Source organism: Diceros bicornis, chromosome 2 (genome assembly GCF_020826845.1).
Source record: "Diceros bicornis minor isolate mBicDic1 chromosome 2, mDicBic1.mat.cur, whole genome shotgun sequence".
Classification (NCBI taxonomy): Eukaryota; Metazoa; Chordata; class Mammalia; order Perissodactyla; family Rhinocerotidae; genus Diceros; species Diceros bicornis.
In genome coordinates, this window is record NC_080741.1 from 63,339,355 (window position 1) to 63,367,216 (window position 27,862).

Sequence of the window (27,862 nt, forward strand, 5' to 3'; positions counted from 1 at the left end):
ATGGCCTGATATTTTAACTTCATTTAATTTTAACTAATTCAAATTTCAGTAGTCATATGCAGCTAGTGGCGACTGTATTGGACAGTGCTGATCTGAGGACTTTTTCTCAGCTGTGTCAGACATGGCTCAGGGCTGCTTTTCCTCAGAGACGGAGGCATTAGTTACTTTGCCCAAAGACCCACAGAAAATCAGGGGATAAATTTCCTGCCTCTTCCTTAGGATCAGAGACTGTATGTTCTTCAAACATAACCACATGGCCTTTCCAGCGTTCCCCAAGCCCTAGATCTCCTGATTTCCTCATAAGTCACAGTTTGAGGACAATAAAGTCAGGACAGACAAACCCAGGAACAACTGTTCTCAGACAATGGCTGCATCAGCATCAGCAGGGAGCTGGTTAACATGCAGGTTCCTGGGCCCCACCTCTATAGGCTCTGGTGCAAGGGGTATGGGGCCCAGGAATTCATATTTTAAGTGAGCAGCCAATGCTTCTAATGCAGGTGGTCTAGCTTTGAGAAACTCTGCTTCAGAAGCTGAATTACCTATTTGTCTCCTGGCCTCTTAAATAATTATAGCACATGAATCTTTTGAGAATAACACAAACTGGGCTGGAGGCCAGGCAGTCATCACTCTGCACTAATTGCTCACTTCAATGACATTAGGTAAGGTGCTTAGTCACCAAGGCCTCATTTTCCTCATCTGAAACACGGGGGTAAGGATATTTGCTATTTGTTCTCTAGGACAAATAAGAACATAGACGTGAAAGCATTTGAGGGCGACAAAAGTTAAAAACACACTGTATAGACATCCTACAACTCAGAGACACATTTTGCTTGTCTAGCAGAGAGTTTAAATAGATTTCACATTAAAAAACATCCACGTATTGGGGCCAGCCCCATGGCGTAGTGGTTAAGGTTGGCATGCTCCGCTTGGGCAGCCCGGGTTCGCAGGTTCAGATCCCGGGTGTGGACCTACACCACTCATCAAGCCATCCTGTGGCGGCATCCCACATACAAAATGGAGAAAGACTGGCATAGATGTTAGCTCAGGGACAATCTTCCTTAAGCAAAAAGAGGAGGATTGGCAACAGATGTTAGCCCAGAGCCAATCTTCCTCACCAAAAAAAAATTCCATATGTTTAACTTGTCTGGAAAAACTAGTAGATTTGACAGCATGGGGCTCATAGTACGCTGGCAGCCTGGTGTGATTAAGAGCATTGCTCTGGGGACATATGCACAGGTTCAAATCCCAGATCCATCTTTTAAAAGCTGGGTGACTTTGGGGAAATCACCTGGGGAGCTGAGCAGTGGCTGTCCCCTCCAGATGGGGCTGACATGTGCAAGTCTGTTACAATCTCCATCGAGACACATTTGACTATGGCATCCCTATTGTAAGGGGTAGACGTGTGTCTCCCTCCTCGAGTGTCCTGCCCGAAAGGGGCCGATACACTTAGTGCATCTTAGAGCAGTACCTCTCTATCCATGGGGAAGGACCAGTTTTTATTTTCAATCCATTGTGGACTGACTGATATGTGGCCCTGCTGAGCACGACTGATACACAGCACATGCCACTGACAACTCCCCCATGGGTTCTACAAAACCCTGATTGGTTTGTTCCTGGACCAATAAGACAAGCCCACTGAACATGCACTTGGATGTCGCAGCAATGTCAAATTGTGCTAAGAATTTCTAAACACTGTCAACTTCAGCACTTAGCTCGCTGTGGACTGTGGCCAGCCCTGATCTTCAGACTACAATTTGAGTAGCGCCATCTTAGAGAGCATCTACATCCGTCTTCCCACGCACACAGACCAGCTGGACAATTTGTTTGGAGAGAGCAGGCATTGGAGTGTCTCTCTCTTTCTCTCCACTTCTGTCTTTTCAGCCTGCCTGCCTTCTCCTTATCTATGCACACTTCTTTTGACTTTATCTGTACGTTAAAACCAGCTTCCTAATGAGACACTGGGGTTCAGAGCAGCCTCGGAAGCTGTCATGGATGCTTTGGGGTCCCAAGCAGCACCTGGTTTTGTGAGTACTGCGTCCAGGTCACAGCTGCCCTCTCTCCTTTGGCTGTTGCCTTTGGCCGACAGGAGCTGCCTTGCCCCACGCCCACATCCACAGCCTCATCCCTGAATCACTCCTGCAGCCCAAAGTCAACGACTGACTGACACAGTGGTGTAAAATGTCAGCCCCTTTGCCGCAAGAGGGAACAAAGCGTATGGTGCAACTCACCCTCTAGAGCCCCCTGTGGGATCAGGCTGCAGCTAGACTCCAGCCTAGACATCATTCTTCGCTTGGCTCCTCCCCACATCCTGCCCTGCTTCTCTCACTCTATTTCCCTGGAAGCATGCCCTCAACACATCACGGGCATCTAATCCTTGTCTCCGACTCTGCTTATAGGGAATCCAATCAAACACAAAAGCCATCTGAAATTTGGGCTCACCTTCCTCAATAATCTGTCGGAGGAGGGCACATGGCAGGGACAACACTAAAATCCTGGGCACCAGCATCAGGTCACCTGGAGATTCCCCCTTGCTCTGTTTTCCAGGTGAAAAGAACCTACCTGTTGCATTAGACAGGGCCAGCGATTCCATGGAGCCCCGAGGGGTCTGCTCTGTGGGTGTCATGTCCTCAGTGTATTTCAGGGAACTGATGGGATGACGGGTCCGACACTGCTGAGCGGATATGCCCCCTTCCTCCTCCTCCTCCTCCTCATATTTGGGGACCGGGATGCTGCCTCGGGTTTCACTAAAGCTCTGACTGGACATATCGCTGTAGCTCTCCTGGGATCTCAGCCTTCCCGGGTAATAGTCCTCTCGGCATTCCTTGATGAAGCTGCCGCCATGCCCCTTCATGGCCAGTGACGAGCTCCTTTTGGGGTTGCTGAAGTGCTTGGCCCACATGTCAGGCTGGGCCCCAGCCCCTTGCCCTCCCGAACTGTAGGAAGTTCTGATGTTGCACTGGCTGAGGAGCTGCAAAGGACTCTGGGACTGGTTCTGCTCCATCTTGTTCCCATAATGGTAAGGCTCATCTCGGCTCCTCCAAATGGGGTCCCGGTTGAGGCTGGGCGTCTGGCTGGACAGGCTGAGCAGGTCCATCTGCAGCGACAGGGGGTCCACATCGGCCGACAGCCGACTGGAACTCACCTGGAGCTGGCTGTGCTGGTTCAGCACGGGCTCCTCCGTCTTGCCCTTGTTCTTGCCGATTTTGGCGCTACGCCTGGACTCCTTGGCCCTGGCATTCTGAAAGGCTGAATCGGATGAGTCGGAGCCATTAGGGTCCTCCCCAGCACTGCAGGCCCGGGAACAGAATATCTGGCCCTGTTTTGGGAGGAATGGCCGCCCCAGGAGAGATTTCTTGCAGTGAGCACAGCAGAAACAGGTCTCAGTGGCATGCCAGTGTTGGCCGTCATAGGTCATCTGACCTTGGTCGATCCCTGGGGAAAGAAGAGACACGGAAGAGGCTGACGAGCTGCTCAGAGTATTGCAATACGACGTGCAGCATACTGCACCCTGGTTTGTCTCAGGGTTCCAGGGGCAGAAGAAAAAAATGTCAATAAGTCAATGATCAGGTCCCCACGTAAATGGTATTCATGTCCTATTATGACAGCCCCCTTGTTTACCAGTCAGCTCCTTCTTAACTCATTTGCTCTGAGTATAGAGAAACTAGACCAAAATGGCCTGTCCATGAATCCTTCTGCCTGGGACACATTCCTCGAGACAAACAGCAATAATGGTACTAACGTATGATGAAGCACTGATTTAAACGCTTTGCATATATGTAAACTCATTTAACCCCTCAACTGTATGAGGTAGGTTTCTAATATTATTTCCATTTTTCAGATGAGAAAACAGAGGCACAGGAGGTTAAATAACTCGCCTAATGTAAACTAGCTAAGAATCATAGATGAGATCTGTACCCAGGAAGTCTTGCTCCTAACCATGACATTGATACTGTCTCCACCACTCTACTCAGGGGTCTGCTCAGATGCCAACTCCTCGGAGAAGTCTTCCTGCCCACCCTAATAGCATGCTCTCTATCATTCTCCACCCTTACTTGCTGTATTTTTCTGCATGGCGTGAATACCGCTTGACACTGCACCACTACATATGTGCATCTGTTTATCAGTTCTCTCCCCCACTAAAAGTGAGCTCTATGAGGACAGGGTCATTAAGTTTCTTTGGTATTTCCAGGAACACGGCCTGGTGCATCCTAGGGGCTCTTCATATGTTGAATGGATAGATGAATTGAACCCTATCACCAGTGTATGCCATTCCAAAGGGTAATCACTATAGCAGCTCAGTGGACAAGAAAACAGTGGATTTCAGCTCTTGGTAAGGAAAAATCAGCTCTTGGTAAGGAAAAATATGGACACGGTTTGTCAAAGATAGCTCCCCTCCATAAGCACGCATACCCTTTGCTTAACCTCATCAGGAAAGGAGGAAACACATTTCTTCCCCATGCCAGGGCTGTGCCTGGTTTACAGGATCCTGTTACACCTGGGATCCTGTTACACCTGTATACGGGAATTTCCCACAGCCCCAGCTGTTCTTGCTCCTCAGCATCTCTTCTGCCCTCCTCTGGTTCTAGGACTTAATCTCCCTGTGGGACACCATCTCCCTGCCACCCCTGGGCCATGAGCTTTGGGTATGGCTCAACTCACGCCCAGACCCAGCACCTGGCCAGTAAAAAACCTATCTCCCAGCCTAGAGACTAGTTCAGGGGTGAGCACGTGAACTGCAGTAGGTCACCTGTGACTGTTGCTAAGATAGTGCCCCGGGGAGGCTCTCTTTTGACAGCAGTTGCTAAACTGGCAAAACAGAAGCCAGGAGCTGCTGGGGCCCCCCTCCCGTGGGGAGAGCCTGCTGAGAACGTAGTCCCAGCAAATACTGTGGGATGGAAGGGGGCTTCTGCAAGACTCCTGATGTCTGACAATAAATGTCTTCCCGGACGGGTGGTACTAATGGGAACCTTCACCTTTAGTGGCTGAGGGTCCTGAGCCTGGACTTTCCAGAAATGACTTCTAGATACCTGTCTAGAGAGGTGGTGACAAGAAACTGGGAGAAAAAGAGAAAAGGCAAGCAGCAGAGCAGCCTCTCCCGGCCTCCCCCTGCTCTCCTTGTTTTCCTTTAAGTGCCTGGATCCCAGGGACAGAGGGGCAGAAGGCAAACTCTTCTCCTACTGGCTCCTCCCTAAACTAAGGCAGGGGGGGCTTCTTTATTTAACAGTCAGGCCGTAGGGTCTAAGAGGGGATTTTTAGAGGGACAGGAGCAGCCACAAGGGCCCCTCCAAGGTGAGAGGGCCACCCTGGATCAACTCCCTCTCAGCACAGTATTCCCAGGAGGCCGGGCGGTCTAGAGACAGCCGCAGACAGACACAGAGCTGTGTCTCCATCCACACTTCCTCCCCAGGCTCCTGGGAGGAAACAGGGCAGGCCGCACAGGGAGGCACAGCTCTCTAGTAGTTGAGAGTGAGGCTTCAGGGCTCAGACAAACACAGGTTCAAATCCCAGCTCCAGGCCCTTCCAGCTGGTTGTAAACATGCTGAAACCCAACAGCTTGGGTTGAAATCTTGGCTCTGCTGCTGTCTGGCTGTGTGACCCTAGGCAAGTGACTTCATCTCTCTGTGCCTCAGTCTCCTCTGCAGTAAAATGGGGATAATAATAGTACTTACTTCCTAGGGTTGCTGTGAGGATTGACTACATTAATATGCAGAGAGTGCTTAGGCCCGTGCCTGCTAACTATTCTGACTGCTCTTCTTCTCGCATCTTTATTAGGTCTTAATGCCTGTCTCTCTCTATTTCTGAGGGCTGCTGCCAGATGCAGGCCAAGGAAGAACTCTGAGGCTGGCTTGGTCTCCCCCTGGCCCCTTCAGGGAGCTTGTACTGACATCCTGTCCCAGCTGCCCTGGGTCCTTACTCTGAGCTCCTCCTCAGCACTGTGTCCCAAGCAGCTGCAGCCTTACCCACTCCCTCTTAGAGGAACACAGGAAGTCCAGTTCCCACAGCCCGTCCTCCACCAGCTACTTCAGCAAGGAAACACACTCAGATGTGGCAGCAAAGGCCTAGTTCTGGAGATGAAGCTTCGCAGAAGACTGGGCCACGGTAGGGAGAGTGGAAAGGGAGGCATGTTTCAAAGCAGCCCAGCGGGCAGCGGAACGTGGCCCCTGATAAACATCAACGATGCCAGATGGTGCTCTGCACTGCTCCTGAACTCTAAACATCTGGAAAAGGGCTCTGCCGTTCCACATCTAAGCGTTCCTTTTTTATTCCCTCTCTAAGCCCTTTAAGCACTTCTCCGAGGGTGTATGTGTCTACTGCTGCTACAGCCTCGCTCTGTTTATAGGACTGTTTACTCTGCCGTGTGCAGGCAAAAGTACCGTTGCCCTGGCAACAGCTGCCTGATGCAGGGTCCATTCTGAGCGGCTATATAAATATGGAATATTTGTATAATATGGTCAGAGTAAAGCACCCAGGGACTGTGGTATGATATGCAGAGCATACCCTTTGCTGTCACAGGAACATTATGTTTTACAGAATTTAGGATTCTGTGGATTTAGGAAAAAAAAAATCAGGGACAGCATTTTAACTAGAGCAGTGACAATACGACAGGCCAGAGGTCCCCTTTTCCAGTAAAACATTGATGCCTTTTATGGGTTTAAGAGGGGAAGAGAAGGGAATGCCAATCAAAGCTTCAAATAGCTAAAAGAAGAGAGAAAGAGAAGAAAACAGAGGAGCCTTCTGAGGTGTACATGCTGTGGTGACAGACAGATTTTCTCTCTTCCAAGCCACTGAGCACAAATTCTAAGTGGCAGTTTCTGGAGAGGCTTTTAAGCCTCAATGGAAAGGGACAGAAGAAACAGAAATACTACTGAGAAGGGGTATCGTTGCCATAGGTAAGTTTTCTGTACACTCAGCCCCTCTCATCCGAGCAAGCACCTACTTGCAAATCCAGAAGCCACGGTGAGCAATGCTGGGTAAGTTGCATCATTTTCCCCTGACAGTGTCCCACCCCCTGCCCCTCCTCACATGCCCAGCCACCTGTCCAAATCAGGCTCCCTATTTCCTAACTCTCAGCATAACAGAAAGTCTGTCTCACTGTTTTGATCCTGTGAGAAATGAAAGCTCTTCGGTACAGGGTTGCGGCATTGGGCTGTGAGAGGGTGAGGTTTTTAGGGGTTTGGAGAAGGGATTCGCACATCACCTAGGCCCCCAGAAGGGAATGCTGCTGCATAAAGGTCAGCAGCAATGTTTAACCCTGGCTGGGCAGGGACTCCAGCTCAGGAAGGCCTCAGGAAGCAGGCCTGAGTCTGTGGATGGATTGCCCAACGACAAAGGACCACTGAGCACACAGTAGGTGCCTTGTCCACAAAGCTGTGATTTTTATCAGCACACAAAGCTCTCCACACTACTAGCTAATTTTTCACTTGAATACATCACTTCTGAGGAACCAGGGAGACAAAGCCAATTCTTTTTGTTCCTGATAAAATCTTTTTAAGTGGGGCAAAACGGGCTCCTAGGCTGATTATCTCCATATCTCCCCACCATAGCTAAGAAGCTGGCAGCTTCTGAGCAGATTTCTTGGAACTGCACAAGCCACAGGAAGATGAGGCTGCTGGTCTCACAGACATTCATCCGCTGCCAACTTTTTTTCTTTTTAAAGGGCGGCTCTTCTCAAGGTGCCAGAACAGGCAAGTTGAATGAATAAGCCGCAGATGCAGCATGATCCGGAATAGCATCGAAGCATTGAACAAATTGGTTATTTGCAGAGGGAAAACGATTTTCTCCATCTCAGATCTACCGCTTATTTGGGGAGTTTATAGCTTATGAGCTATTTGAGGTTCTCTTGCTTTATATGTGGCTGAGTCAGCTTTCGCTGATTTTTTATTTTTAAAGACATGCTTGCCAGAAACCATTTGGTTTTCTTGAGTGTCTCTTCCTACCAAGAGGACTGCTTTCATTCCTCCCTCGGCTAACCCTCGAGTTTTTCCAAGGAGGCTGTGGAAGACATCTGCTTACATTTTCCTCTTGGTAGTGGGGCTGTACCTCACGTAGTCCCATCTCAGGGGTCGGTCCATGACTCAGGCAGACCAAGAGGAATACCCTATTCTCTTGTTTCCAAGGTAGAACATATGACCAAACCAGGGATGATTAGGTCCCTATTTGGAGGAACTAATCTGTCTATTAGAAGAGACACGGCCCCACTCCTTTTGAGAAAGCAAGTGCTAAGATTATGTACCTGGGGGTCATCTTAGCAACCATGTGAAGACAGCTTGCTTCCACAGGATGCCAAGCTGAAAAGCAAGCTGAGCCGAGACACAGAAAAAACAGACTTTGTTTGAAGACTTGATCCATCCCCACCTGAAGCCAGCATACTCCTTGGCCTTGCTAGTAACGTGAGCTAAGAAATTCCCCTTTTCACTTAAGCTAGTATGAGCTGCGTTTCTATTACTTGCAACCAAAGGCCTTCTAACTATACCAGACACAAAGGAGATCCAGTCACAGTAGGACCGAGCTGAGCACCAAGCATTGCCTCACCTATGTGCTGGGCACAGGTGTCACAATATTCTGCGTACAAGGACTCGAAGCAGTGGCAACAGTAGGGCCTTCCCTCCTTCATGATGTAGCGCTGGCCGCCCAGCACCGTCTCGCACTCGAAGCAGCAAAAGTGTTTCATGTGCCAGTGCCGCCCCTCAGCTTCCGTGCATTCATCTGCAAAGATGATCTGGAGATGGGGAAGCCAAACAGTCAGTGGTTAAGACCCAGCCATGAGAATGCACTTGAAAGGAGGAAAGCTATGGGAGCCCCAAATCAAAAGAGTAGGAAAGCAGGTCCCGCCCACAAATTATTAAAGAAAAATGTATATGTATATGTTTATTCTATATCTATGTTAGCTCCCATATTTGGATTTGCCTAAAGCACAATGAAACATGGTTTCTGGCCTGGCCAGTGATTAATTTAACACATTCTAATAAGAGAAAGAATGTTCTACCCTGGAGAATATAAAGCAGGACCCAAAACTGACAGCTCATGGGCACTTTGAACATATATAACTGTTTTATTTGGCCTCTATACAATATTTTTAAAAATGGGAAATGTCATATAAACACCTGGAATCTTGGATTCTATTCTGAAGATATAACATTTGGCAATGCTTGGTACACATTCCTGCACGGCAACAAGAAGCTAGAACTGAGAAGAGGGGTTGCTACTTTCAGATGAGTGGTGAGTTCTTCAGTTTGCCATATTCTTCCCCGCTCACTGTTGCCTTAAAATGAGTCACCTTCATTTACAGTACCTGCCTAGCCCTCAGAAGCATTCATGTTTTGACTCCTAATACAGAGTTTTTAAAATTTCACAGCATAGATCTAAGAGCTTACTATAAATGACAGTAATCAAGGCCGTGTGGTACTGGTATAAAGACAGACATATGGATCAATAGAGTAGAGAGCACAGAAATAAACCCAGATATTTATAGCCAATTGATTATCAACAAGGATGCCAAAGACATCCAATGGAAGAAGAATAATCTCTTCAACAAATGGTGAAGGGAAAACTGGATAGCCTTATGCCAAAGCCTTGCCTCTACCTCACACCATATACAAAAATTAAGTCAAAAGGGATCAAAGACCTAAATCTAAGAGCAAAAAACCTATAAAATGCCTAGAAGAAAACCCAGGTAGAAGTTTTCTTGAACTTGGATCAGCCAATTAGGCAATGGTTTCTTAGATGTGACACTAAAAGCATAAGCAACAAAAGGAAAAATAGATCAATTGGACCTCATCAAAATTAACAACTTTTGTGCTTCAAAGGACATCATCAAGAAAGTGAAAATAAAACCACAGAATGGGAGAAAATACTTGCAAATCATGTATCTGATAAGTGACTAATATTCAGAATACATAAACATCTCTTACAACTCCACAATAAAAAGAAAAGTCGGGGCCAGGCTCGTGGCATAGTGGTTAAGTTCGTGCTTTCCGCTTTGGCGGCCTGGGGTTCGCTGGTTCGGATCCCAGGCGCGGACAGACACGCCGCTTGTCAAGCCATGCTGTGGCGGCGCCCCATATAAAGTATAGGAAGATGGGCATGGATGTTAGTCCAGGGCCAATCTTCCTCAGCAAAAAGAGGAGGATTGGCAACGGATGTTAGCTCAGGGCTAGTCGTCTTCACACACACAAAAAAGTCACCCAACTGAAAAAATGGGCAAAGAACTTGAATAGACATTTCTCCAAAAAAGGAGATATACAAATAGCCAAAAAATACATGAAAAGATGCTCAACATTATTAGCCATTAGAGAAAAGCAAATCAAAGTTGCCATGTGATATCACTTCACACCCACTAAGACAACTATAATGAAAAAGACAGACAATAGTAAGTGTTGAGGGGAAGGGGAATTCTCATTCACTGAGAGTGGGAATGTCAAATGGTATAGCTGCTTTGGAAGTCAGTTTGGATTCCCTCAAAAAGTTAAACACAGAATTACCATATGATCCAGCAATTCCACTCCTAGGAGTATACTCAAGAGAACTGAAAATGTATGTCCACACAAAAACTTGTAAAAGAAAGTCTATAGCAGCATTGTTCATAATAGTCAAAAAGTCGAAACAACTTACATGCCCATCAATTAAGAAATAGCTAAACAAAACGTGATAGATACATACAATTAAATATTATTCAGACACGGAAAGGAAAGTACTGACACATGCTACAACGTGGATTAACTTTAAAAACATCATGCTAAGCCAAAGAAGCTAGACACAAAAAGTCATACATTGTATTATTCTATGTATATGAAATGCCCAGAATGTGTAAATTCATAGAGAAGAGATCAGGCTGCCAGGGGCCGGGGGAGGGGGGAAAGGGGAGGGACTGCTAATGGATATGGGGGTTCTTTTTGAATGATGAAAATGACATGCAGTTAGATGGTAGTGATGGTTGTAACAACTTTGTGAATATACTAAAAACCACTGAATTCTACAACTTAAAAGGGTGAACTTTATGCTATATGAATTATATCTCAATAAACAAAAATTTCAAAGCATCTTAATCATCATATTCTATTTGCCATTAGATAATATAAAGTCATATTGTAAGCACCAATTTCCAGATGTGGAAACAGAGGCATGAAGGTAAAGTGGCCGCCTAGAATTGCAGAGTTGGACCTGAACTCAGTTTCCCAACTGCCTGCCTAAAGGGTCTCTTGTGAACGTCACTATTAGCATTAGAATCCTAATTAGTTAAGGCTGATCAACCTCTTCCTAAAGAATGAATCTCTGATAGGCAGTTTATAAAGAAGAAACGCCCATGTAATAGTGGACTCTGGCTGAAAAAGGGAGTGTTGTTTATAGGGTCCCACATTGCTGTTTACAGGGTCAGATAAAACCAAAAGTCTACCTTGTGCAGGAGAAAACCCCTGTCCATGACCTTTCCCCAAATTATTCCCATAAAAGTGGTCAGGTTTAGAACATTCTCCTTTCTGCTCCAAACTTTTAAGCAGAACCAGATTTTCTATTCTTTCAGCTTACAGATCATACTTAGGTGTGTCTCTGGTGCTTCAGGCATGGGCCTGGTGTTCCCGTCTGCTTTCTTACCCGGGGTAACAAATTCAAGTACCTCTTAGAATGTGGGGCAGAGCTATCCAAATGGAGTATCCATCTGCCTCCTGAATCCTCATCAGAACTTTTGTAAATTGTGGGAGAATCAAATAATGCTACTCATTTTGTTCTCTTCTCAACCCATTCTGTCCCCTTGAATCTTAGGAAATAGAACTATTTTAAGATTCAAGCAACACACCATTACTGATGATTACTCCCTGGGATTTGGCCTGAAATCTAGAGCTGCACAGTGCCTTTTTTGTTTTTTAAGAGTTCTGAACTGACCTAGTGCCAGGGGTATGCCACTCGGGAATCTCCTCAGCTCTAGAAACTGTCTTCCCACCTGGAGGCCCATGAGACTGCCACATTCAGGAAAGTGGGCCACAATCCTGGACATTCTAGCAACCTCTGGAAAGGGTTAATATAAGCAGGCGGAGTGGCCTATGGTTTTCTTCTGTGCAGGAAGCCACAGGACAACGTATTGGCTATGGCACAACTGAGGGGTGACGGGCAGGGCTGCATGCCCCATGGAGTGTGTTCTGACCTCATCACAGGCTGCACAGCGCGGCTTCAGGCACTCTGCGTGGTGCCTGCCACAGTATATCTTCCCATCTTGGTAAAAGTAGATCAAATCCACCAGGAGCTCGTTGCAGACAGTGCATATAAAGCAGGGTGGGTGCCAGCAAACACCGTGGCCAGCTCGCGATGCAAACACAGCGATGTCCCCGCCATTAATCTGGCCTCCGCACTGTGGGGCAAACAGAAACGTCCGCATGAACACCAGCCCCCATCTCTCAGCGCCACACATAAAGGATAAACGACCACTGCCACCACCACTAGCTGGTTATCGAGCACTTATTTTCAAACTAGTCACTGTGCTACCTGCTTTCCATACGTGGCGGGGCTGGGTTTTCTTGCCCTCCCCGCACCCTCCTTTCCCAGGGCCAACAAGTAAGATGACAATAAAGTACCTGAGAAAATAAGGAATCACAAAGGTGGAAAGGAGAAAAACTCTTTTAGCATAATAACATACAGGAGCTCTGCAGGCAGGAGACAAGCACACAGAGTGAAGGTCTCATTAGCTTTTAGATAGTCCAAACTCCATGCAGAGGCATAGACAAGTTTAACTCCAGGAGGAGTAGGCTGTGGGGGTGGTGGGTGGAAAGATGGGGCCATGGGAGGGAGTGGGGCCTGAACTTTGAGATGGCGGTCATGGGGGTCATAAAAATATGCTCACCTTTAATGCTCTTCTCTAAAAGCCTTTCAGGCATGCTTTTAGCCTGCTTCCTCTAACATCTTTTTACATAATCTTGATTGAAAAGGCACCACTTCTAAGGCCAGACTATAGAAAGGGCTTCTTCTCTCTCCCTCTCCTATCTTCTCACTCATTTTCCAAACTTCCTTCTCCTATCCAGAAAGGAACAAGGCAGAATCCCTGATGACCCATGCTTAGTGTTGGGGTTGGGATAAAACAAATATGGCCTGAGGGTCTTTGAGGAAGGAGTAAAGTGTGAGGCAGCGGGTCCAGGGGGAGGCTCTCTGCTGACCATGGCATTGGCCGTGAGGTTCACAGCCTGAGGGTCTAGTACCATGGCCCCATGTGAGTGGCTGAGCTCTGGGGACAATGTTTAAAGAGTAGAAAAGCTACTTCCAAACCTTTCCCACACCATGGACATCATATGGGTTGAAATGCTTCATAGAAAATGAGGTAAAGACCTCATGGAACAGTCTCTGGGGGCTCATTCATGAGTGACTGGACAAAAGAAAGATATTATGTTACAGGAAGTGCCACCCAGGCCTTTCATGATAACATTAGTAGAGCTGAGGTATGCACGCTGTGAAGAGATAAACTGAGGCACATTCAAGTTTTCGAGTTTATTTGCTCCAACACTGATTCAGATTGGGCAGCAAGTGTCAAGGTGAGGTAGTTAGGAGCACTCCACTGACAGGAGCTTCGGAAGAGGATTTTAGAGAGAAGCAGAAGCAAGGAAATTATTTGATTAACTATAGCTTAAGAGGTTGCTTTATTTGGGAAAGCCTAGTCGGCTGCAATTGGTTGTTCTTAAGTTTCATTTTCTTAGACTCCAGTACATTGACACTGGCTTAGATTTTGGTTTGTGTATGGAGCTACCAAGGCATGAGAGCCACCCCAGTCTAATGGGCTCCTTGTTGAATTACTTGAATACGGAATCCCATATTAATCCTCACCATAGTTCTATGACGTAGGCATTTTTTATCCCCATTTTGCAGGTGACAATACTGAGGAAAAGTAACATGGTCAAGGTCATCTGGCAGAAACATGAGTCAAACTTCTGTTTTTTTGCCTCCATGCTCTTGTCACTATTCTATACTACTCTCGATATCTGCCCATGAAATGCCCAACCTTCCTTTTGCCTTAGGTAATCCCAGCTGGGCTGGTTCCAGGAGAGTGACTCGAGAGTGGCAGATGCCCTGAAATGAGCACACCAAATCTCCCATCTTAACCACTGATCACCTGCATCTCAAGGGTGGGTCTCAAGGATGAAGATCCCACCTCCAAATCTCTGGTCCTTTGGCTCCCCTTTGTAAGTAGTGTCTCCATTCCATCCACCTGAACCTTCTCTCCTTATCCCTCTGAAATCTCAGTAAAGGGTACCCAAATGGCATCCATTCCTCTCAGGTGGTATCTTGCTTTCTCTTCAGCTCACATATCTTTAGCACCTGGATGGGTCCCTTAAGAGCTTAAGGAGTTAGATGGGGCTGCAAAAAAGGCAGCAGGGCCAGGAGAAGAGCCAAAAAACCCACCAGCACCAGAAGGCTTTTGGTGGCCAGGAGGTGGGCCAGGGTGAACTCAGGCAGGCTGGATTCCCACCCAGCTTTCTTTAAAACCCTCCTCCACCACGCCCTGAGGACTTCCCGGGAGAGTAGAAGAAAAAACAAATCCAGACTCTTGAGCTCAATGAGGTCCTAGGGAGAATGGGGGCTTCATGCACTTTGCTCAAGAACCCTCAAACCCAAGGAGATGATCATAATCATTTAAATGGCACTGGTCCTGGGACAATCCTGGAAAAGAGGCTGACACATGGTCCAGGCAAACTCCATTTTCTAAAGGAGTCATTTTAAAATATAAATCCATCATGTCACTGCAATGCTCAAATCTTTCCAACAGCTCCCCATCTCCTTCCAATGGCTTACACAACTTTCTACGATCTGGCCCTCCACAAACTCTTTTTCTTCTAATTCTCTCCCTTTACTCCCTCTGCCCAACCATACTGGCCGAAGACTTACCAAAGAAATGCTCCTGCCTTGGGGCCCTTGAGCTGGTTGTTCCCTCTGTCCCCCGAGATCTGCTTGACTCGCTCCCTCAGTTCTTGCATATCTTTGCTCAGTAGCCATCTTCTAAGTGGGGCTTTTCCAGCCACTTTAATGAAAATTGCAACCTCCCAGCACTTCCTAACCCCCTTCCCTGTTGTATTTTTTCTATCTTTTTTATGTTATTGTCTGACTTCTTCCCTAGAACTTAACTCCTTACAAGGGCAAGATCAAGCTTTCAAATTTTGTTCACTGCTATATCCCCCCGGCCCAGAACTGTGTCTGGGACAAAGCAGGCACTCAACAAAATAATTGTTAAATGAATAAATGAGAGAAAGGATGCCCGAGCAATCCCTCTTTACTCTTGGAATCCACACTCACCTGTTCACATATAGCTCCTGTCATGGTGACTGGGAAGGGCCTGACATTCCCTCGGCCCAAGTTTTCACGTTTCCTCTGGTTGCTGAAGAGCTTCAGCTCCCTCTTCTCTTCCTCATCCAGGGAGTTGCAATATCGAACCTGAACAGACACAGAGAATGGCATGGAGGAGGCTGCCCTTGCTCTTTGGGATTCCTGAAGCTCACGTCTCCGAGTTTTCGCATTAAATGTGCTCCCATTTGGTTTTATAGATCTAACCTGAACTTGAACACCACCAGGCTTGGGGCTATTTAAAGTGAGTCTCTACTAAGATTGTTGACAGTCAAAATAGCTTACCAAAGGCTCCAAATTTCAGAGCCCCAGTCTTCAGCAAGATAAACGTTCTATAACTCTTCCTCATCCTTTCTGCCCCACTCTGCTCACCACACTAAGATCAAAATCATCTGGGATGGCTTTGGTGCTCGTCAAGATCTGCGACTTTCAATCCTTCTTTCAAATTGATTTGGATCATCAAATTGATTGTGGGGTCCTGATACTTCCAACTCCATGCGCCCACGTAAGCGATCCTCAACACCAAAGGTTGGCTCCAGGCCAGTGAGCCAGAACAGTTGTCAACATGCTCATGGCTTCTGTTTTCCCATCTCATTTTAGGAAAACGGGAAACCAAAGGCTTGAGACTGAGGAGTTGGCCCAGAGATACCTGTGTTGCCTCACAGACGTCCCTGTGTGTTTATCTGTGTGCAGGAGGGAGAGGGCTGCTCGCTGAGCTTTGGTTAACGCTTCAACTTGCATAAGATATTTTCCTTCTTGTTAAACACAGAAACTCACAGAATTAAGGGAGGGACATGAAAGATATTCAAATCTGCTTTTTCCCATTCTCTCTCCTTATTTATGCTCACCTTGGGAATTTTGCCATAATCTTGAACTATTATTTACTGAATACTGTTGTTAAAACTGACTCAACTTTTTTTACTTGAAAACATTTTCTTAAACAGAAAGTATATTATGATTATAAATGGAAAATCAATATCACCTGTGAAAAATAGAAGGCGAGCATAAAAGTAATAGGGTGAGAACAGACCACATTGTTAGAATCTAGGTGGCTACTTTTGCTTGTGGGAGATCCTGAAGGAGATTCTTAATGCTGATACTTAAAATGGAAGCTAGCAAGAGTTGGGGGGTGTGTGAGCTACCTGCTGGCCCAAACTGAAATTTCCCCCTTGATTACTCAACCACTCAATCATGAGGAATGAAACAGAATTTAAAAGGCAGTGATTCTCTCCTTACGTGGTTCAGTTTTATTTACTGCCAGGTCCACGTACCACCCAAAGCCATGTATCCAGCACACTTTGGGAAACACGGATCTAATCCACCTCCTGTCTTACTTTCGAGTAATCTGAGCATCAGAAAGGTTAACTGAATTGCTCAGACGATTTGTTATACAGAAGGTTAGAGGGAAACCTTTGAACTAGGTCTGTTGCATCCTAATTTGAAAACCAGTGCAGCTGTATATATTAAAATTCTCTTATCTGGGTGAAAAAGAGAATGATCAAATATCTATTTTAGAATCACTCTTTGTCCTCAAAAGGGCCATGTCAAACGGGTGAAATCAGCCCACTGGGTCACATGTAAAGAATTCTCACCCATGGGAAGAAGGAATTTGAATAGTCTCTTTTCATGAAACCCCAGTTAACTGTAAACAGAATAAACTACTAAAAGCAGAGGACAGCAGATCACATCCCTCTATCAAGTAAAAAAAAAAAAGTTAAAAAAAGAAAAGTCTTCATGTGGATGTCCCAGAGGGAGCACTACAGTGACCTGAACAGCCCAGAAAATATGGTTACACCACTGACATTTTATGGACATGCTTTTAAGAAAGGCACACCCCTCCTGCTTGTAAAAACTCGTATTTTCACTTCCAAATGAGCTAACTAGGCATCAGGTTACAATGCTTGCTCTCCACGTTAAAGGGGAAAGCATTATTTATATTTGTTTTATGAAGTCTGAAATAAACAACAGGAAAGGGAATTGTGGCTCTCTTTCTAGGGAGTTGCTTCAGTTTTTAAGCTTTTGCTCTACTTATTCAATTTATTTTTGAGGCTCTTGAAGTATCCCTTTTTATTCAAATGTGAGAAGATCAAGACTGAAAAAAAGCACTCACTCATTTCCCCTGGGATCCAGTTGGTTGGCGGGGGCAGTTGGCAGAAAGCTGGTGTCCAGCTTTCTGAAGGGATTATCTCTCCTTTCAATTTAAAATTATGTTTTTGTTTAAAATGCAATCAGAGTGAAAGGGACAATTCAATTCTATAGGATTACTATTTTTCAGGACCAGATACTTAAAAATGAATTTCTCGTTTACAAATCTAAACCCCTCAAGCATGATGCTCATTTAAAAGTGTATTTACAAATTTCCTGTATGATCAATTTGACTTCAAAGATAAGAAATGCCTGCTTACAGCGCCATGTGTCTTGGTTCAGAAAAAAGGATAGTCTGTAAGCCATTCTTTCAAGAGTACAAATGATGACCCTGGCAAATCAGACTTTAAAAGACAAAAACACAGATGTTCAGAACTGCAAATCTGGACACATAACCTCTACTGCAGCGTAACATGGAAAACTTGCACACTCATTTAATACGAAATGATGTTGAAAATTCAAGAGAGTCACAAATTTACTGCAGGCCTTGAATTGGCCCAAGAAATCTCAATCATCTACCAGCACTTTCTTCTTCAACTAAGAAAACCTGGACTTGAGTTTTTAAATTTTAGTGCTCCCTGGTTACCCCAAAATAGCTAGTAGTGCCAGGCACAGAGGCGAATCCAGTCCATAATGAGATTCTGCTTTTTGGCAACACTCTCCAGAAGGTGTCGGACAGTTTCTCCTGGCTCTAATTAAGGAAGCTAAAACCCAAAACAAATTGCCAGAGTTTTTCTTTGGAGATCTCATTGATCACAGCATTCTGATTATGAAAAAGGTAACAATTCACAGAAGGTTCTAAGAAAAGTCTTCTTAAGGCCCCTCGAGCCCCTTACCTCATTGTCATGTGGCGGCAGCTGGTGTAATAGCTGCTTGATTCGCAGTTTCTCTCCAGGACTGTTGACATAGGGAACTTTCTCTTCTGGGAGACAGCTATAGTACTGGTGAACCTGAAGGATGGAAAGCACACAGATAACTTGCCCATTACTCAAACCACTTGCTCACTCCCACTTCCGAGGAAAACGACTCCCGTAGTAGGACACAATCTTCTTCCCACTGTCTCCACCCTCCAAGAAATTCAACAGCACACGAGTTTCTCACTGCAAGCAGAGAAATTCATCCTTAAAGAAAGAGTCGAGCAAATCGCCCATATCTTGGGGCTTTCCCTCTCTCTGCAACGGAAGAATAAAGCCAGCAAACTTTCCTAGAAAAAGAGAATTCAACAAACATGCTGGTGAACCCGGAGGGTAGGGCTTTCTCGGCCGGCTCCCCCGAGAGCTGACTTTACCATTTTCTCGGTTAGTCTCCAGCATGTAATGTGCCCTCCTAGCCAAAGGGATGTGTCAGCGCCTGCCTCGGCACTGGAGGCAAAGCCAGTCTTTGGCACTCAGCGAACTCCTGGGTCCCTCAGCCTCCACCTACATTAAAAGCCCTCCAGGTTTTGAGCTCTTTGTAAGGCAGCAGCTCACATCTGTCAGAAAAAGAGTCACTAAATCTGGGATACGGAGCGTGTAATTAACAATCGTCATCGACATGAGTATTTCTGCCATCCTAGAATGCTCCTGTTTACGACTGTTAGGACATATTCTCGCACTTTTTGAAGCTCATTCAACCCTAACAACAACGTGGGAAAGCACTAAACATCTAATTCTGCCTGAGAAAAGAAAACAGACATTCTACCATCCAGCTGTGTGCAAAACTAGGGAAAGATAAAACGGGCCAAAAGAGAAGGTATGCTATTATATAGGAGAGGCCAAAAAAAAAAAAAAAAAAAAAACCAACAAAAACACCCCACAAGCTCACATGACATCATGGAAAATACTTTTCAACTATCTCTTAGCATCACGACCAGCTCTTGCGAAACAAGGCATTCATTCAACAAAACAGAAAAGACAGAAGACTTGGGGCTCTTAAATCATCGGATTCGTTACACTCCGCAAGCTTGGTGGAATTCCCTTGAGTTTAGGGAGCCCTGGATATGAACATATGTTCTGGGAATGCTGGGGTGAAGAGTTGCGAAAGCTCTGTCTACTTTGATCTCCAGAAACTAAGTCATAAGTGTTAGAAGAGAAGAGGAAAAAGGCTTTGCAATGACAAGGCCTTAAAAAAAATATGAAAGCCATCTTTATTTTCGTAACAAGTGACCATAACCATTCACCAGCATGTGCATTTCATCCTCTTAATCAAATCCCAGAGGCAACCATAAACAGACTTCTCGGTCACAGACTAGCTGCCTTCGGAGGGCAGGGCCTTGCAACCCCTCCCTAGAGGTACTGGGTAGGGAGCCACATCCTGGGATGGGAAGGAACGGCTCCCGGTTTTGAGGGCAGCCCACAGGTTACCAGCCTTCTCTCTGGCAAGAAATGAGAGCCCAGATTATGAGTTCCTCTGGTATTAGAAGCTGGTGATGAGCCCATAAGGGACCACCACACCATTCCTTGCTCAGGAGCGTCCGTGCACCGTGTCTCATCAGGTAAGTGCCAGGTATAAGGAAGCAGGTCCAGCCTCTGTGTCTTGGGGAATGGGCTTTGCCTCGCAAGTCAAAGGACTGCTTGTAGAAAGGCCTTGTTGCAACACCACTGTGTCCCTCTCACCACTCCCATTATAGTTCTAGAACGTTGGGGCCAAATGCTCATACCAAATGAATCACTGCGGATGCTCGATAACGAAGAGTCTAATTTGAGCTCCACTGACCCTCCTCTCAATCACCCCTCGTTACTCACACTCCCCTCTGCCCAGAGCAGCCATCCCTGAGAGCCCTTCGGAATTGTCACCTCGAGCCAAGCCCTCTCTGATACTGTCCATGGCTGACCGAGGCGGGATCTTCCTTGCACCTTCTGCAGCATGGCCAGGGAGATCTGACCCGAGTCACGGCTCTGTCATTTCCCATCTCTCTGTTCACGAGCAAGTTACATAACCTCTCAGAATCCTCATCATAAGATTGTGGCAATTAAATGAGAGCGTAGGCAAACCATTTGGTCCTTGGTGACAATAAATAACACGAACACATAGCAATAAGCATATTATCCATCCTGGCATACTCCAAATGGAACAATCCAGATTTTCCTGGCCTTTCTTCCATTTTAAGAGGTACGGCAGCACTGCTGATTTGCAGAGTGAGACCAAACCGTGGGAACCCCACCTATCTTAGTCTAGGAAAGAAGGTTGCAAGGAATAAAATGCTATTTAAGCTAGTTTGATTTCAGAGAAAAAAAATGGCAAATTATTATAAAGATGTGGTGTTTTTTCAAGAACCTCAGCAGTATAGTAGGGCCTCATGAGAAAATGTAACCTGCCTCCGGAAGGCGACTGGTAAGGGATTCTCATCTCTCTGAGCCCAGTGTCCTCGTATGTTTGCTCTGTTGTTCTCACAGTGCAAACCTGTTTCTGACCTTCTCAAAGCTTAAGGTTTCCCACAGCACTTGAGTTTATACAACTTCAGTTCAAGAGTCCATCCTAGATTGACCAGCTTTGCTCAATTCCAAATTCCCCAGAGAAGGACCCTGATTATGCCATCTCAGGCAAGGTCCACACTTGGAGACTGGATTGGAGAAGTTTCCCATTGTTTTACGACTGGAAGAAAAAGAAGTCTCAACATGACATGATTGGATTATGCTGGTGGAAGCAGTGAGGGAGAACTCTAGAGGCACTTAGGACATAGATAAATATCTTGGTATGCTGAGGTCTCTCCTAAAGACTTTGAATCCTTAAGTCAACAGAGGCAGTGACTACTCTTCGGGAGCATAGCTCCATCTGTCCTGGCTGGACATCTTGTGTTGCCTTTTATAATTCAAGCCTACTGATCACCAACACTGAAAATGTGTCCTTTCTACCAGTCTTCCAATAATTCCTCAAATATAGAATGTGCTACAATAATCCCTCACAAGCCACCTAATAATTTGGTGGATGACTTAAAAACTTACCTAGTGAGATGCTCCATTATTAAAACAAATCAGCTAATATTAATTCACAACCAAATCACCCTTATATCACATGGTAGGCTCTCGGCAGGAAGAATGAGTTGGTCCTTCACCACTTCCCTTCTTCTTCCAAGCCTGGTCAAGTCCAGGAGGAAAAATATTCCTTCTCATGTTGGCTTCTGTGTCTCCTCCTGATGCTTAGGAGCTGGACTTTCCAAACGATTCCTTGAGCAAAGGGGATTAGCAGATGGCTGGGAAGGAGGGAGAAACCCCTCTCTTCAAGTCCCAATCTGTCTCTGGCTGAACATGAGAACGCTGCATGCATCTTCCTCTGGCATCCTCCATAATAAAACTACTGTATAGCCCAAGACAAACACCAAGTCAACCAATGGTAAGGGGAAAATATTTATTATACTTTCTGGCACTACAAAAATTACATTTGGCACCACCCCTGAAATCCTGCAGATTGCTCATTTTAGCCCAAACACGTTTCCCTTGTTAATTTTTATGAGTAAATAAGCAAATCCAATAGAATTGTGTCAATGATGATCATTATCAAGCTATTACCTGGTACGTTGATAACTTTATTTTTCCTTCTATTGTACTGAGTACATTTCTCCAAAAGCAGGTCAGTTGAATGTGCTAGAAACTTGGCTCCATTTAAACATTTCCAGGTAGAGGTGCCCTGTGACTGTGCCCTGGGTGAAGCCAGACTAGGTACATAGACCCTGAACAAAAGCATTTTGAACACAATAAACTGGCTTATGAAAATAGAACAGCTGAAGGCCTTTATCTGAGGTGTTACTCCCAATAGGGAGGTTTGGCAATAACTTCAGTCTGTGTCAGACGGATTATAAGGGCTTCAGTCAGTGTGCAAAAAAGTCTTCAAAACCAAGGCCTTGCCCAATTTGAAAGACTGGGCTTGTTAGAAGGAATTGTACATTTGACAGCCTTTCTGCCTTGGCAGAGATGGAAGCTAGAGTCAATGACTCCACGTTGGAGAGGAAAGTGTGCTAATTAAAGAAAGTGGGCAAAGCGCTTTATTTAGAGAGGCGGTTCTCAAACTTCAGCTTGCATCAGAACCACCTGGAAGGCTTGTTAGGACACAGATTTGTAACTCAGTATGCTGGGGTGGGGCCCGATAATTTGCATTTCTAACCACTTCTCGGGTGATGCCCCTGCTGCTGGTCCAGAGACCACACTCTGAGAATTACCCAAGTGTTTTCCCTCAACAGCCAACCCCAGGAGGTTGCCAGGCAAATGGTGGGATTCCTGTTTTCTCCAAGGGACCCAGAAGGCCCACAGGAGGGGAAAGAATGTGTTCATTCTCAGTATATTTTGCAGGTGTCTCCTTCCACACCTACATATATACCTAAGCAAAGGGGTTCCACCAGCTCTGGAAGAATGAGAACTCCTAAGGGCAGAATGTTCATATTTTTGGGTGGAACATTTTTCATATCAAAAGCATCCCTATTTTCTTAGAGTGGGAACCCAACAAAGAAGTCCGACTTTCTTGGTTGATCCCAGATTCAATCGTCCTTCACCGCCTAAATGAAGGAAGAGATCAACGAACATACTTATTCACTGAGTGGCTCTCATGCTCAAAGTATTTCTATATGCAGTACCTCGTGGACCCTCCCCACACTCTGGAGGCTGGTACACTATACTCATTAGACTGGGCGTCACACAGCTAAAAGGTGGTAGAGCCACCTTTGGGCTTGGCTTCCTCATCGTCTTGCTCTGTTTTTTGTGGATTCTTGGCCCTCTTTATCAAGAAAAGAAGAGACTGCCACATGGATAAGAAAGAAGAAAAAAACCAGAGAGAGTAGATTCCCAATACGTCTGTATGACTGACTGCAGAGATCATGAGCACGGTTTCCTTTGGTGCTCTCCATAAAATATGAACTCCAAAATGAACTGATAGGAAGTAAGAAATGAGGTACTCCAAATTAAACAGTCTTTCCATGACACCACAGCATGATGGTGTAAGGGAGTGTGACAGAGATGGCTGCCCACCCATATCCATTTCCCTTCTCTTTCTTAATAAGAATAACATCATTTTACCTTGAGCATCAATATGCCCAGCTAAGAACAGTATTTCTGCACTTCCCTAGTATCTACGAGTGGCCATGTGAATAAATTCAGGCCAATGATACGTAACGATGTGACTTCTGGGAGAGCTCTTTTAAAGGAGGCCAAGCAGTTGGCAAAGGCCCTTTTTGCCCATTTCTCCTTCTTCCTGCCTCTTGTCTGGAATGTAAACACAATGGCTGGAGCTCCAGCAGCCATCTGGTACCATGAAGTAACGTTAAGAATGGAAGTTTTTCATTACACCATGGAACCACCATACCAGTCCTGGATTGCCTATCTCTGAACTTCTTTTACCAATGAGAGAAATAAACTATTTCTTTCTTTACAGTCTCAGTTACTAGGAAGTGAATGCAATTCCTAAATGATATAGCAGTGGTTCTCAAACATTAGCATATTCCAGAATCATTTGAGGCTCTTATTGAACATTTTTCCCATTTTCATCCCTCTGAGTCTGAAAAGGAGCCTAGAATTCTGCATTCTTAACAAACACCTCACACCACACCAGGAGAAACACTGGTTTAAGAGGAAGGCAAACCTGACCCCACAAGGTGAGGGTCAACTCCTGAGTGTAATCTCGGATGTGGGCTGATCATCTGGATGCTTTTATAAAATCCCCACTTAACCCAGAGACTGACTAGAGGATTGGGCCTTTATTTCACATTCTCCCTCTCCTGCAGTTTGAGAAGCTTGGAACCTTGGTTAACCTACCTCAATTCGGGGAGGCAATATCTAGAATATGCCTAGGGTCTCAGAAGGCAGATGCTACAGAGAAGGGAAAGATGCTTGCCTGAATTTGCGGCACGTGTGGGTTTTTATGAAGAGTGCACACTCATTCCCAAACGGGGACCAGGAGAACAATCGGGTAGCATTACAGCCGTGAGCAGGTGGCGATGGGCTGCTTCTGAGGGCCTGTGGGTTCATTTTGACCCCACTTGCCGGAATTTCATTACCCAAGCAATAGGAGAAAAGCGTTGTTAAGCAGCATCTAAGATGTAAAATCGTACTGAGTTTGGCTCCTTCCCTTTCTCCTGGAGACACACATTATAATTTTAATTGGTTTAATCAGGAAGTAATTTAAAAAATAACACTCTAATATCTAATGCCTAAACAATGTCTCCATCACGCTTAAACTCCCATAGGCTTAGGATCAAAAATCAGAAATAAAAGCTCATTGAGGGTATGTTTGTTTTTCGCTCACACCCGATGTCTGATTCAACAGCAAACCAGGGCAGATGCAGGTTGAAAACATACCAAGAATCCAGTCACTTGCCCCAACCGCTACATGACCAGTCTAGCCATGACTAAGAGCTCGCTGGAATTATTGCCATGGCCACTTCTGCACCTCGGCTTTCACCTTTCTGCCCCCACCCCAGGTGATTCTCTATTCAGTAGCAAGAACAACCCTATCTGAATATAAAGAGGTCACGTCAGTGCTCTTCTCAAAACTCTTAGTGACTTTTCATCCCCCTCTGATTCAAAGCCGAAGTCCTCACTATAGGACACTACTGAGCCAGCTGACCATACCACTTACAAAATTCCTCTTGTTCAGTTCTGCTCACAGTGGCCTCCTTGTTATTCCTCTCACCTCAGGGCCTTTGCACTAGCCATTCCCTTTGCTGGGATCATTCTTCCCCCAGATATTTACATGATGCCCATCCTCACTTCTTCCAGTCTTTGCTCAAAGGTCACTTTATCAGAGGTCTTCCCTGACTACCCTAATAAATCAGCATCCCCACCTCGTACTCTCTAGACCAGTGCTTCTCACCTGGGGCTAATGTTGACTCCTTAGGAATATTGGGCAATGTATGGAGACATTTTGCAACTGGGGTGTGTGTGTGTGTGTGTGTTATTGGTATATAGTGGGTCGAGGCCAGGGATGCTGCTAAAGCATGCATAGGACAATGTATAGGACAGCTTCCACAGTAAAGAATGATCTGGATCAAAATGTCAATAGTGGTGAAATTAACAAACCCTTAACCTGCTTTTCTTCAAAGAACTTACCAGTTGCTGATGCATAATCGACTCATTCATTGTCTCTCTCTTCCCTCCAGAATGAGAATGCCTGGGACTCTGCACTGTATACCTCAGAATAGGGTCTGGCATGTAACAGGTACTCAGCAAACGTTTGCTGAATGAATGTATGCTGTGTTCAAATCTCATCTTTCTGCCTTTCTGATTTGTCAAAGGATTTTGACAGGGACACGCAGCAAGAGAATACACAGGTGAGGTTTCAGGAGGAACCAGAGTAAATCTCACACAGTTTCCCTGTCATTCCCTCAAAGCACTTGCTTTTCCACCAAAGATTACCAATGTGTGGTGGATGGAGGAGACGCTAAGAGAAGGATGAATGAGTAACTGTCAATGCACTGTTTCTTTAAGAGGAAGGGACAAAAGCAACATGCATTTGTATTTGAAGCCAGAGAATTTCTTTCACTTTGAGTCAAGTTTGTTCAAACAAATTGAAGAAAATAATCATATTACATCCTAAGTGAGTACTGTAATTCAAAATCATGTGAGTTGTTCTGCTCCTATGCCTCTAGCTCTCACATGCTCACTCTCTTTCCAAAACTTTTAGTTTTTAAAATTTTTTATTTAGAATATTACACTTCAATGTTTAGTTAGAAAATACTTTCCATCTAGTTTGGAGCATTATCTGACAGTTATTTGTTTTATCCTGTCTTAAAGAAAAGGTCCCAGAAATGGAATAACTTCCAGTTTAAACGCTTTCTCTTTAAGCTATGATTACAGAAAGACTCCCCGACCCCAATTTTACCACAACACTCTTTGCAGAATGTCTACACATTTGCATATATACCCTCCTAGAAATTCCCCAACAGTTGCTTACTTTTTTTTGGTAACAGTTTCAATATTGCCTTTATACAAAATACACACTTACATATGTATGAAAAAAGCAGGATGGCAGCTTCCTATAGTGGTTTAGCGTCTGGACACTGGAGTCACATTGTTTGAGTCTGAATGCTGGAAACACTTACCATCTGCACCTAGTTGGGCAAGTTAATTTATCTCTTATAGAGTCAGTATCTCCATCTGTAAAACCGGGACAATAATATTTACCTTGAAGCATTACTGTAAAGCTCATAACTAGCACAGAGACAGGCACACAGAAGGCTCTGTATTTCTCAGCTTTCAAGCAGTCTAATGCATAAGTCATAAATGTCTATGTTATGGACTGAATTGTGTCGCCTTCCCCCCAAATTCATATGTTGAAGTCCTAACCCCCAATGTGCCTGTATTCGGAGAGAGCACTTTTAAGGAGATAATTAAGGTTAAATGAGATCATAAGGGTGGGGCTGTAATCAGAAAGGACTGGTGTCCTTCTAAGAAGAGGAAGAGACACCAGGAGTGTGCATGCAAGGAAAAAAGACCATGTGAAGACACAGCAAGAAGGTGGCCGTCTGCAAGCCAAGAAGAGAGGTCTCATCAGAAACCAATCCTGCAGGCACCTTCATCTTGGACTTCTAGCCTTTAGAATTCTGAGAAAATAAATGTCTGTTGTTTAAGCCACCCAGCCTGCGGTATTCTGTCATGGCAGCCTGAGCACTCTAAGACATTCTACTAAATGCACCGTGGAGTGCTTGTGGGGAAAGGACACATAGGAATAAGAAACTACCCCTGGATGAAGGAGGTTATATTTTAGTAGAGTGTATAAGACAAGTAGGCAAATGACTATAATGCAAAGTTAAAATAACGCAAAAGCCATCAGAGGCAGACAAAGACACTACAAAGGTTCAAAAAAACAAGAAATCAGAAGCCTGAATTTGTAGCACTTGCCAATTTCCATGGTGTGAAACAATCCCACTATGGCTGATTTCAAGCAACCAATGCGACATCATCGGATGTGAGACTGGGAAGAGACGGACAGTACCATACTATTATTTAGTATTTCCACCACGTGATGATGATAGATGAAATAACCCCAAGAGCATAGACAATAGTGAAATATAAGGAAGTAATTATGAAGTGATGAGTTTTGAGTATTTATTACCTGTGTTTTTAATATAATTTAAGTTTACATAATTAAGTTTCTAAAAATGGCTGAATTTAACAACTGGCTTACAAAATTCCTGAAAACTAACCAACTGGATCTTGTGATGCTGTATGAGCCAGTTCTAGCACTTTGCTGTCAGAGACTTATAGTCAGTTTCTTTGGCAAACTCTCTTTAAAAAGGTAAAAACGAAAGCATAGTAGAAAAGCTGTAAACATCTAAAGACTATTTCAGAGTCTGATGACAACCTATCTGTTGTCTAACTCTGACTCTGTCTTTGGTGGTTCTGGCAAATAGCACATTAAGCCAAGTTGTCTACCTCAGCTGACTACCCCCTCACTAGACCTAACTCCAAGAGAAGGTGGGAAATAGAATCCTTTAGTTGAG

At 45.1% G+C, this 27,862-nt stretch overlaps 1 protein-coding gene across 2 annotated transcripts in view; it reads right to left on the reverse strand.

Moving 5' to 3' along the window:
* PRICKLE2 (prickle planar cell polarity protein 2) overlaps positions 1 to 27,862 on the reverse strand; it is a 308,989-nt gene that overhangs the window by 38,667 nt on the left and 242,460 nt on the right. For both annotated transcript variants that reach the window (XM_058562464.1, XM_058562455.1), the window contains 5 exons: positions 18,294 to 18,407; positions 15,265 to 15,402; positions 12,137 to 12,340; positions 8,533 to 8,719; positions 2,560 to 3,432 (listed from right to left, as the gene is read on the reverse strand). In XM_058562464.1, the coding sequence (XP_058418447.1) occupies positions 2,560 to 3,432; positions 8,533 to 8,719; positions 12,137 to 12,340; positions 15,265 to 15,402; positions 18,294 to 18,407 (1,516 nt within the window). The remainder of the gene's footprint in view (positions 1 to 2,559; positions 3,433 to 8,532; positions 8,720 to 12,136; positions 12,341 to 15,264; positions 15,403 to 18,293; positions 18,408 to 27,862) is intronic.